This window comes from Ciconia boyciana, chromosome 4 (genome assembly GCF_034638445.1).
Source record: "Ciconia boyciana chromosome 4, ASM3463844v1, whole genome shotgun sequence".
Lineage (NCBI taxonomy): Eukaryota > Metazoa > Chordata > Aves > Ciconiiformes > Ciconiidae > Ciconia > Ciconia boyciana.
The window spans coordinates 91,738,363-91,751,107 of NC_132937.1; the positions used below are offsets into that span (position 1 = coordinate 91,738,363).

The 12,745-nt window shown below is 45.9% G+C and overlaps 1 protein-coding gene across 3 annotated transcripts in view; it reads right to left on the reverse strand.

Annotated features, from left to right (window-relative positions):
• Positions 1-7,224: 7,224 nt before the first annotated feature.
• Positions 7,225-12,745, reverse strand: part of MUSK (muscle associated receptor tyrosine kinase) — a 54,444-nt gene continuing 48,923 nt past the window's right edge. For all 3 annotated transcript variants that reach the window (XM_072859683.1, XM_072859682.1, XM_072859684.1), the window contains 2 exons: positions 10,151-10,299; positions 7,225-7,901 (listed from right to left, as the gene is read on the reverse strand). In XM_072859683.1, coding sequence (XP_072715784.1) covers positions 7,225-7,901; positions 10,151-10,299 — 826 coding nt within the window. The remainder of the gene's footprint in view (positions 7,902-10,150; positions 10,300-12,745) is intronic.

The window sequence follows — 12,745 nt, forward strand, 5'->3', positions numbered from 1 at the left end:
AAGTGGCTTCGCATTGCTGGAGGTTTTGATCTGAACATTTTGTACAGTCCTTGCCAGGAGCTCTTTCTCAACAAGTCGCAGCCTCCCAGCCCCACGGAGACTTGCAGCCGTATCACACGTCAGGTACCTGCCTGGGGCAGGGGCTGAGCCGATCTGAGCAGGGGCCACACAGCCAACATCCCTTCGCTGCCGTAGGAGTCGTGGAGACACGCACCTTGTTTGCCGGCGCTGGCCTGCTCCGCAGATGTGCACCTGCCCGGACCCTGCAGTCAGATGAAAGCAGTGCAGCGTTGGGAGGAGGGGGAGCGAGAAGGGAGCAGGGTTGTCCTGCTGCTTTCCTTGAGAAGAGCACAAGGCGTGGGGAGTTCAGGGTCTTGGAGCACCAAGACAGCTCACTGTGCTCCAGAACAGGAGGAATAATAGCAAAGGCACTGGGAGTAAATCCCAGCCAAATCCAAGTGAATCCAGCATGGGAGCGAGTGCACCTGGCATCGCATCCCTTGGGAAAACGGCATGCTCCTCCGGTGAGGAACGCCCCGTTCCCTGCTGCCCTTCCCACGCAGAGATCCTGTGTCATCCTGCCTGCTCCCAGCCAGCCACGGGAAGTTCCCCGTCTTCACCATAACCAAAGCCCGCCTGTTCTCCAGTGTCGCTGCTGTGAAGTTAGCACTGCTTTAAATAAGAAGTTAAATTTAGCACAGCATGAGCTCACCATCCAGAGAGTGAATAACCCCCATTCATTCATCTGGCGCTCCTCGTTTCTGCACAGATCCCCTCTTCCTTTAAGTTGTTTGTTTACATAAAAGTTTGCTAGCCTATATAAACTCCCAAGCTGTAACATCTCTTTTACATAAGAGCCATGAGAGAGGGCAGATAAACATACAAGTGCCTCAACGTGTTCACTCATGCCCAGAAGAAATGTATAGTGTGGTTATCTCAGAGTCAAATTAAACACATCAGCCTATAAATGGCATGAGATTTAAAGCATCCCAGCAGACAGAAAAGAATATTTCTTTAATAAACATAATTAATTAATTAATTGATTGCATGTTAGTCCAAATCTGTCATAAAACATCCTGCCTATCAGTTGCTGATGAAACTCTTATTTACTTAATCCTAAATTTGTGGGACACTAGAAGATGCTGTGTTAGCACAGAAATATGTCAGTATAAAGTACGACCTTCACTTCAGGCTACCACCTCCTGCGTTGAAGAAAGTTGTGGGTACTGGCTTTAAGGGCAGCTTTGAGCTCCTCAGATATTACCCTTTATACAGCTACAGCTGGCCACTGTACCACTAGTACGGACAGCTGCCTTTAGGGAATGCTCTTGGCTACATACAGCAAGACTGTATAGAAAAATCAGTTTCTAAAGATTTTCCAGTGAATGAGTGCGTATTTTCTCTCCCAAGGTTGAGAAACTTGAAAAACATCCATGACGTTATTACAGCAGGTTCTATGTCTTTGGTGGAGTTGGTAAATTGACAGGATTTTTCTTTTTTTTCCCTTATTTTCCTTCTTGCTACTAAGAAAAAGATCCTAGTCCTGCATTTGAGAACCACTGGCAGCCTCCGATTTCTTTATGAAAAATATTTTTTTCTTTATGAAAAAAAGCAGTTCTGCATTTACTCCAGAGCTCCACACCGGCAGCAGAGAGAGGCAGCAGCTCCCACATCTCTGCAATGTCAGAGACTTTGCAAAGGCCTCTTAGGACCTCAAGTTTCCTTTGAGGAAGCGAGACGTCATTATGTCCAGCTGAAGATGAGAAGTTTTAAGCAGAATGGAAATGGGTGAAGTGAAGGTTTGGAAAGACACAACAAGAAATTTGCACAGAGGACTGACTGAATCCTCTTTCTCCCCCTGCACAAAGCATGCTTCCTCACCCTGCCCATTCCCATACACACACATACACACACAGAGGCATATGCATTCACGAGAACACAAATAAAAGCCAAGGAAAATGAAATAATCCATTACACACTTCTGCTCTCCCCAGCCACGTGTTACTCTCATTGCTTCACGCAGGACAGCCGACATTACCGCTGTACTACCCAAAATACTCAGGGTGACTCGTGATGCTGGGGCCGTCTGCTTGTGCTGGCCAGTGCAGGTGATCTCAGAGGGCTTGGTGGGAAGGGAGCCTGGCAGTCATCGTGCTGCTGAAGACAATGGGTTCCGTCATAGGGTCAACCTTTTATCCCAGGCTAAAAAAAAAAGTGTCTCTAAAGATTCAAAAACCACTTTGTTTTGTGATGGGAAATGAGGGTGCCACTTCTTCTTGCACCTTCAAAAAACTTGGCACGTAAGGGCCAACCCTTTTAATATGATTCACCCCAATTGAAAGGACAAAAAAGTAAATCTTTTCCTAGTTCATTATTGACTTTCTCAGTGAGGATAATATTTACAAAATACTTGGTTTTTTTCTGAGATTTCAAGCAAGACTATTTGCAGAAAACATTTTACATCGTATTTGGACAAAAGGAAAAAAAAAGAAAGAATGTACTTCATGGTTTGCCTGGCTAATTGTAGTCAGGAAGTTTGCTTTTACTCCCCAGTTCTGATTGTCAAATTTTTGCAATTAATTTTAAAATAGTTAAAATTCCCATAGACTTGCTGAATGAGTTCATGTTCAAGAATCATGTACAGAAAAAGGAGTTACGACCTTTTAGATAAACCCACCAGTGAGAAACTTTTCTCAGCTGTGTTCTACAGACGGCAAACTCAGTTCCCTTCTGATTTTATACTGCACTTTAATTCCCAGCACATCTAGGTGTGAGATCAGAATCCAGGCACAAATGCTGGTAGAAACTGGGAGGGAGGCAGGTGTCATCCCCATCTACAAGAGACATCTTTCACATTGGGGAAGTGGTCAAGGGACTCCAACCTACACTGTTGTAGAAACATCCTCCTTTCTCTTCTCCTCACATCTTTAGTGTCAGGACAGGGACTCGTCATGCTGAGAGCCCAGCGCTCTCCCGCTCTGACCTGGACGCCGTCCTGCAAAACAGCCTCCTCCAGAGCAACCTGACTGGCTTCTCCATATGAAGCACCTCGTTCAGTCTATAGTCTCTTAAGGTGTTCCCATAGCACCCAATTTAACCCGTCAAAACAACATGCCTTTGAGGACACATAACAGGATAACTTATAACTGCAATTGCCTACAGTATAAGCACTGTGATATTAAAGCTGTAATAAAGCTGTTTTAATAAAATTAAGTGCATCCATTTTCAGAAAAAAATTCAGTGCTGGAGGAGAAAGAGAACAGAGAGATCAGAATTAGTATTACCCTTTTCTGATATCTCTTTATTTTATAAAATATTGCACACATGAGTTACACAGGTTGGGATAATGAGAAATGTACATCTCTGCTTGGGATGTCTTTCAAAGCCATCATTTGTGAAATGTATAACAAACAATCACAGAATAATAATTATTATATACCCTTGGAGAAATGAGACCAGACAGTTAAGTTTAGTCCACAATGTGTTTGAGAGGCAATTCCTCTAAACCAAATTTGATCATGTTGCAGGCAGTGTCCAATCAATTATGGAATTTATGCTTTTAACATGCATTTTAAATGCAACTGTTACAGTCATAGGAACATGAGAGGATTTCTGTGCTGTTTGGTTGATCATATTTCACAATATGTCATCCAGAATAAAGCTGTATACATGCTGCAAGTGCTCTAGGCAGGGCAATTGCAGAGGGAATGGGTACATCAAATGTGCTACAAATCCTCTTCTTCTCCTCTGGCTTCTCATCCAGTGCCACTGACTGCAAGGCTCCCTCTGCCGTCAGTGGGAATGGGAACTGAAGCACCAAAAATGTTCATTTTCAAGATGTTCATTTTTGGTTCATCCTCTTTCTCTGCATGAATTACAAATCCAAACTAGAGACTGCAAAATACTTTTGTTTCCAAACAACTTTTTGAGTAACAGATTTTTCTTTCTCTTCTACTCTCTCACAATCCCTTTGTTTACTCCCGTTCAAAATAATTTGAGTTATGTGATATTTATGCAGAAAGTCTAGAAGTCTCTGGAGTAGCACACTGTATAACATACACTGAAGAAAGCAGAAGTTTCAAACAAAAGGAGGAGAAAAGCAAGCTGTGAAAGAAGGCAAATGGTGAAAGCAATTCGACCTCCAGCTTTTAGCAAGTTGAAAAGTGTACACCAGGAGGAAACTCTCAGGGTAAAATCCAGCTACACGCCAAGGCAGCATAAGGTCTGTCTACCATTTAATCCTCAAAGGACATCACCATTTAGGTGCTAAGCCCTCCTGCTGGATTGCAACGCAGAAGTGACTATCATCCTTGGAGAGCATGCTGCAGAGAGCCTCTCTGTGAGTGGATCTTGAAATGATCTGTTTCCTCTTACAACGCAGGAAGCATTTTCCATCCTGACCTGCAGTCACTCACTAACACACATTTCAATGCGTGCTTATAACACAAAGGGTGGAGTGCTGGACAAGGAAAACGAAATTTTCCACTCTTTTATAACTGCAGGCCCACCTTGACCTGAACATGGGGTCACTGAGATAAGGATTTGGGCTAGGAAAGTGCAATGAAAAGGGCTACACTTCTGAGTTTGTGGGAGTCCTTCTTTCACAAAGAAAGTGAGAGAAGCTTCATAGCACGTGACATTACAGGCATCTAACTTCATCCCACATGAAAACAAGAAGAAAACCATGATCGTGGTTTTAAAGCAGTCTAGCTGGGGGAAATGGAGAGCGAGCGACTGAAGCCAGTGCTGGGATCCTAGAAGGCAGAAAGGCAGACTTACAGTCCTTCAGATTGTAAATAGCTGTGTTTGTTCACATTAGCAGATGGTGCAGGTTTTACAACCTGTTCTTGTGCCCTTTGCTTGGTGTAAGATGCTTTCCAGATTAGGAGGAGGTGCTGGGTACCTGGACCCACACCGCTACCCACATACAAGGTCTGACCCTGCCCTCTCTAGAGTGACAAGACCCCTGCTGCCACGAGCACTGCAAGGCTCTTGAATTTGCACCCTCCGTTGCAGAGATGCAGCAGCTGCTGGGCTGTGCACCGGGGCTCAGCTCGGCAGAGGCTGCAGGAACCTCTGCTCAGCTGGGGACGCAGCTCACCCTTCATCCCTCCATACCCGCTTCCTCACCCCCGCCACCGCAGAGCAGGGAGGACAGCCAGGAAGCTGACAAAACCTAGCAGAATTTAACTCTGAGGACTCTGAGGTGGTCATAATGTGGTAACAGGAGCTATGTAAGGATCTCCAGTAATTATTTTATTTAAATTGAGGCCTTTGGGGTTCTCTAGGGTTTGGGTTTTTTTAGCATCCAGATCTCAGTAAACTGTTGCATCATAGTAGCATGATGGCAGGACTGTAGAATGAGTAAGACAGCACTGTCATTTTGTGCTCACTGTGCAGGTATCCAAGCATTTTTAGCATTTCAATGTTTTGCAGCCCAAGCAGAGCTTCCTCTTTCTTCCCACTGTCTTGGGTAGCTGTGAGCTCTTTGCTTCAAGTGAAATTGACACCAGTGGCCTGAAAACGCTAAACTATGCTCTTGTGGCCACAACCAGAATGAACTATGTTTTGGTTTTTTTTTAAATAAAAGAAGAAGATAAGGTTATGATGTAGCAGAGATCAGCTCACATTACAAGCTTCCTTTTCAGAAACCAAGGCTGCTCCTGGTAGCCCCACAGATGGCTGTCTCCACTGCTGTTTCTTGGGTAGACCAGTGTGTCCCAGTTGCGGAAGCCACACCGACTGCTCACTCACTGGCGCTCCTGCTCTGCAGGGATAATTGCATATCCCTGCCTCCAGATGTATTTCGTATCAGCGATGAGGCTCTGGGACAACTGCTCCTCACCGCCCAAGGAACTAAAAGGTAAAACCTGTCCTCAGAGGAACGCAATTTCTCTGGCTCTGAAGTATCCATTACAGTTTGGAGAACTTTTAGCAGAGAAACGACATTTGGTGTTTGGAGGTGGGCTGTGGACCATGTGTAACCGAGGCAGTCTCATCTTTGCCCTGCAGATGGACAGTCTGCAACACGTAATGTGGAGTGTGAACTCCCCCTTTTTCCACCTTCTCCTAACTGGCAGGTTGTCTCTGGAGGCCACTGATGGCAGGCATCCATCTTCCTTACCCCTGTGCCTGTAAACTGTAGCACAAGGGAAGATGGCCAACAAACATTGCAGTGGGGCTTGCAGGGGTTAGGAGCTGCTGTCAGGAAAGGAAAATCAGAAACAGGAGGCAAAGATAGGAAGGGAAAAGGAGAGAAATAAGTAACACAACCTGCCACATTTCTGCAAGAGGGGCTGTGTTTCTCCCTGCTCTCAGCACAGCAAGGACCATACTGGAGGCAGAGGCAGATAAATACACCTTGGAGATCTACCGTGCAGGGTCAGGCCTTTGGGCTGAATTTCTCCCTTGGCACCAAATGGCTTTGCTGCAGGGGAAGGCAGGAAAGATGGGCTGCAATGCTTGAGGCAAGCTTTTGGGTAAGATCTTAACAAACATCAGATGAACCTCACTGTGGACTTCCCGCTTTTGAAAATGTGAGGCTCTGTGCTTGACAGGAGTTTGCTCATCCGTGTAACATAAGATGCAGACGGCTGCCAGTGGTCCTGAAGGCTCCTGTTTTGACTCTGTCAACGTTATATTCATGAGCATCAAAGAGGAGGTGGAAGTTAAAAGGAAAAAGAAAGTGGCCTATGGCTTCTGAAACATCCTTTTTCTACAAAAGTGAGTATGCAAAAATAAAATAGTAAACTGTATCCCCAAAAAGATTGAATTCTGCAATCTTTTTTTTAAAATAATACTTGAAAACATATGAGAAAGGCAAAAAAAAGGTAAAAGCCAAGAGCGTAAATGCAGAAGGACATGGAGGGACCTGTTTGGAAGGGAAGTGCCGCCAGCAAAATGTTGGTTTGCTTTCCCTGGGGAACTCTGTGCTCCTGGAAGTGCCTAATATAGGTACTCAGTTAGCATGGCCAGCACCCTCGCCAACCCAAGGAGTCCAGGCTTGGCCAGGGGTCAGCCCTGTCCTTTGGGAGGTATAGTCCCACTCAGGGAGGTATAGCCCACTATAGGGGGGTGCAGTTCACACTTCTTGCTTGGCAGAGGAACAAGCTGTTTCTCCTCCCCTTAAAGCAGGGCTTTGCATGGAGCCGCCGCTCGGGAGCCCATGGGCCGGTCCAAGTCAGTCTGGGCAGGTGGACATGGGGGACCCCCCGGGCACATTCCTCAGACTGATGGGGTGGCCACAGCCCTCTCGTACATGCGCTCCAAGATGCGGTGGATGCTGGCGAAGCCTGGCCGGTCAGCCGGCAGCTTGCTCCAGCAAAGGCGCATCAGGTTGTAGAGCTCCAGAGGACAATTGTCTGGGCAGGAGAGGATGTTCCCATCCCTCACGTAGTAGATGACCTCCTCATGAGCCATTCCGTAGTAGGGCTGCATGCCGTAGGAGAAGATCTCCCACAGCACCACCCCGTAGGCCCACACGTCAGACTCTGTGGTGTAGCGGTTGTAGAAAATGGACTCAGGGGGCATCCAGCGGATGGGGATGGCATCATTCTCATTTGCTTTGTAGTAGTCGGCTGAATACATGTTCCTTGAGAGACCAAAATCAGCAATTTTGACCACCATGTTCTCCCCCACCAGGCAGTTCCTGGTAGCCAAATCCCGGTGGACAAACTTGCGCTCAGAGAGGTACGCCATGCCAGCAGCCACCTGCTTGGCAATGCAGAGCTGGCTGGTGCAGCACAGAGCCAGGGGGTTGGGGAGGCGGACCCGCGCATCCAGGCTGCTGTGCACCAGGCTGCAGAGGTTGCGAGGCGAGCGGTCACGCAGGTACTCGTTGAGGTCCCCGTAGGCCATGTACTCAAACAGCAGGCACATTGGTTTCCCAACGGCACACACACCTGGAAGAAGATAGATGCGCCGTGCAGGTCATTTGGGTATCAGAGAGGGTTCTGTTGTGCAAACCCAAAACAATCCAAAAATACTTACACAAAGGGGAGACTTCCAATAATGCATGAATGGACAGAGAGAAAAGTGAAGCATGCAAATACCATCAGTTTGTATGCATCCCTTTCTGTCTTTGAAGGTCCTTCACCCCAGATCTAATACTGAGCTCTGTGGGAGATGCTAACAAGTCATGCAGTTGCCTGATTTGTCTGGACATCCCAGGAAGAAGATACACTTTTGGAGCTATGTTTAATTAAAAGCCCAATCCTGCTTTAGTTGGCATTAACAGAAGTATTGCCTCTTCCCTGATTTAATTCTTTTGTTTAATTTTAATTCTTTTGTTTGTTGTAATTATTGTACTTATACTGGTACAGGTGTAGGGGCTATACATAGGCAAGAAGACTTCAGGAGTAATCACAAGGGGCATGTTCAAGGGTTCAGTGGGATACTAGAAATTCAAAGACACTCCCACTACAACTTCTTCTGGATTTTTCTTTTTTTTTAAACAGCTCATGCAAAAAATGTTGGTTGCAGAAATTACTTTTGGCATGACAGATACTCAAAAATGAAAGAAAGACAAAGAAAAAACAGACATCAGAAAGGAGAGATTTGCCACATCTGATAGATGCAGAACCTAGTCCCACTGAAGGGCACATGCTTGGCCCTACACCAGCTTTACTGGGGGCCAGCATCAGTACAGGACCCCACTCCCACCAGTTTTACTGAGCATACAGTGATATGGCAAAAATATTTGCATGCCTGTTATTAAATTACCAACCAACAAAAGCCAACATTAAAAATGTATGTGTTTTGCTTTCTTAGGGCCATCATTTAGCAATTGGTGATCCAACTTATTGTGAAATCTGAAATTCTTGTTGATGACCTAACACTTGAATCTTTGAGGAAAAACAGACAGCTGTTCCCAGTGTGATAAAATCAGGATCTGACAAGCATGAGGAGTGTATGTGAGAGCTTTAACATCTAAGCTGTCTTCAACAATGTGGCTGTTTTCTCCACACCCCCACAATGTGAACTAGTTTGTTCCTGTACCTTTGCCCTTTTCTGACCTAAAATGTGTTGACAATAAACACAATGTTTACTTGAGTTTGGGGCATTTCCTGCTTTTCTTTTCTGTAGCCAAAGTACTTGTATCAACCCAGCTTTCCCACAACTGGGATTTATCTATTTCCAAATTTTGTGGAGTTTCCTACTGAAATAAATGAAGATCTCAGCTGCCTGTTCACAGGGATCAGATCTGCATACAACAACTTAGAGCAGGATTGCCAGGTGAGGGTGGCTAGCAACATCTACGTCAGTCAAAAACTGAAAATTTACTGAAATAAAATTTGGTTGGCAGCTTTCTTCACAGAAGAATGCCCTATTAGCCAAGCTGCGGCATCAAAACTTCAAAAAACCCAGTAAACTGGGGTTTCCTTTTGGAAGGGAAGGGAAAGGAAGGGAAGGGAAGGGAAGGGAAGGGAAGGGAAGGGAAGGGAAGGGAAGGGAAGGGAAGGGAAGGGAAGGGAAGGGAAGGGAAGGGAAGGGAAGGGAAGGGAAGGGAAGGGAAGGGAAGGGAAGGGAAGGGAAGGGAAGGGAAGGGAAGGGAAGGGAAGGGAAGGGAAGGGAAGGGAAGGGAAGGGAAGGGAAGGGAAGGGAAGGGAAGGGAAGGGAGATACCATTTTTGCAGTTAGCTTTTTTTGTTTATTTGTTTCATTTTGTTTTTTTAATGCTGGTGAGTGTTCAGACATCACAATAGTAAGTGGCACCCATAAAACTAACAAGACTGGTGTCTGTTTTTTTTAAGTACCCGTAAAATAAATCACAGCTCCAGGAAGCTCATGCCTTCCTTGTAAGACATCTGTGCCAATGTTATTAAACGGGAAGCAGAACTAGGCAGCCAGATGGTCAACAGTATACTCAATGCAGGATGAGGAGGGTTTATGACGATGCACCATCCTGTTAAGGGAACACCATCAGACCTACATTTTGAGACTTGTTCTGGTGAACAATTTAGCAGAGCATGCAGTGGCACATAGAAAAGCTCACCTCTTTTGCAAGAGGCATTTTCTCTTGCAAAAGAGACCACCATTGCTATTTGCATTAAGCGCCAGTCATGCATGTGTGTTCACCCCTGCACCCCCAACAACCCCACAGCAGATTTGCAGAAGGTGGTGCCCTGCACATGGATGCCTCATTCAGATACCTAAAAGCTTGACAATATTTGGATTGTCAAACTCTGCCATGAGGGCTGCCTCCCTCTGAAAGTCGGCCTGCATGTCTGCGGACGCTTCCTCCTTCAGCATTTTCACTGCAACCATTGTGAAAGGCTCGTACGGCAGCAGCCCTGGGGCCCTGCAGGGAGAGGGGAGAAAGGAAAGCATCAGTAATGCATGCATGCACACCAAATGTAAGGTCTGTTTCTGGTGCAAAAGGATAGGCTGACAGAAAAAAAAAAAAAGTGGAAGGCCCCAGCACCAACTGAAGGAACATGTAAGACCATCTTCACTTCTCGGGCATGTCTGCATTGCATGGTACAGAGACATTTAATTTAGTTCAAGGGAGACTAAATCCAGTATAGGTTTTTTTGATCACTGCTCTTTCTGCTTACGGACTCTTTACCATGACTGGTAAGAGATAAATAAATAACAGGTTGGTAAGCAATAACCTCTCCCTGGGTTGGAGGTCACATCAGAAACTTCATGGAGGGCAGGGTGGACTCTTCACTCCAAACAAGTCACTTTTGGGGTGTAATGACTGAGCTTACCAGAGTTAAAAATAAACCTATTCTATATAAAAATGTTGAAAGAGCCTGTTTTCACTGCGTCTTGTCCCATACCTGGGACAATGGTGGCATTGGTACGTCTGGCTACTATTAGAGCGAAAGTAACAATTACAGTAAGTACGTTCCCCTGGTTTTGTAAGGAAAATACTCTTTTGCCACTGTTCTCTGTATGCGTGTGTGGCATGTGTGTGCCTGTAATTCAACAAGTTATAAACCCATTAGCTAATTTCAGCTGAATTTAACGTGGTAGAGCTGAGGTCTAGGAAATAGTTATGCTCCTGCAAGTTTTGTGGAAACACGTGACAGGACAGAGGGACAAAAGTGTACATGTGCCCTGTCTGAAGAACAAGGTAATGTGTGAATACACCCGTGTTAAGACACTGGTGAATCTTCAGCTAGAGCTTAGAGACACAAATCCATAGGAAACAGAGCTTCCTGGCTTAGAGCAATCACAGAGTCATTTTGTTTTCTTATCCACAGGTCACTGCGCCCCCAACAAGTTTAATTAAATGGGCTTGCCAAAGATTATGGGGCAGCTGTTGCCAAAGAAGAGTAACTTTCCACTCTTCAAATACGTATCAAACCTCAGGCGTGCATTTTGTTGCCCACGCAAATTCTTCCCAGGGGTCCTGCAGTTAATACACGCTCCTTACAGGTAGCCAGCCAGAGCCAGTGGAGAGCAGCACCCATTTACGTGTCATGTTACTGCACCGGCCCGACTGCCCTCCCGTTGCTCAAATGCCAGGTTATTTTACTGCCCAGTAGCCCCAAGAGGAGGTTCCGATTTCCAAAGCAAACTTCCAGTTTCCTTGTCATCTACTCCAGACATATGGCAGTTGCACTTGGGTGCTGTAAATGTCAAATGTCAGAAGATGGCAGGGTGCCCATCAAGAAAGGAATCTCACAGGTGGCCAGATCGCAGCTGAGACACTCGGGCAAGGAGGTCCGGCACGCCGGAACAGAGGAGCAGACTCCACACTTGTCTGCTACTGCCTCCATTACAGCAAAATGTCTTCCTTTTTTACCCCTGTGCTGGCAGCTAGTTTCCAGTCTAGTAGGAGGGGAGAAGTACCAGCACCTACCAGCTGCTGTCTAATCTCAGCGCTCGAGAAAGTCAGCAGCAACAGCCTGAAGAAACCAGTACAGCATTTAAAAGTAAAAAACCGAGGGCCTTTATCTCTTCTAAGCAGCCTCGTTGTAGATTACCACTCATCACTGGCTAGCAGACCTAGTGCATACCTAGTGCAGTGCCAAAGCAGGGGCAGGCACAGCTCTGTCTTGCATGCTTCAGAGAGAAAGTCGCCCCAGCCTAAAGCCTGAAGTAGACCCATCCATCTACTCTTCACTGAAATCCTGTAATGTAAACTAACCTGAATGTAACGTAAGTCAGATTAAGCTGCACAAAGCCTTTTAATGGGCCTTCAGGCAACAGAAAGTAATTTCACCTTTGGTAACTTCAGCCCAGTTCTTAGCAGATCTGGGAAAATCACACTGATCTGGAACAGAGGCAGACTCTGTCTGCAGTCTTGGCAGAGAGCTGTTGAAGTTGACCCCTTTGGTGCCCAAAAGACGGTCTTTGCACAAAGGGACAGGGGCACATCTGCAGGGGAGCAACGGGAAGCTGCTGCTTCTTAAATTAACCAGGAGAATTCAGGAGGCAGGCCAGAACGTGGAGGGTTTTCTAGAAAATAGGTAAATTTCTTCTACAACTGGAAAGCATCAACAGACATTACCTTCAGTTTCCTGTCTTGAGATTATCTAAATGCTTAGGAGAAATGTCCACTGTTTGCACACAGAATGAACAGCAGCTGTCCTCGCCTTCTTCACCATCAATGGATTTGTGCAACACTGGCAGCATTTGGCTTTAGGTACCTGCCATTGAAAGAACTAACCAGCGGTGCAGTTAGGGATTTCACCCCGAGCCTACCTACAGAGAGTGCCTGACTTTAAGTTTCCAGTCAGGTTTTCCTTCCAGAGCAGTAACTGTGAAAAACCTGAGGAGCAGCTTGAACCTGT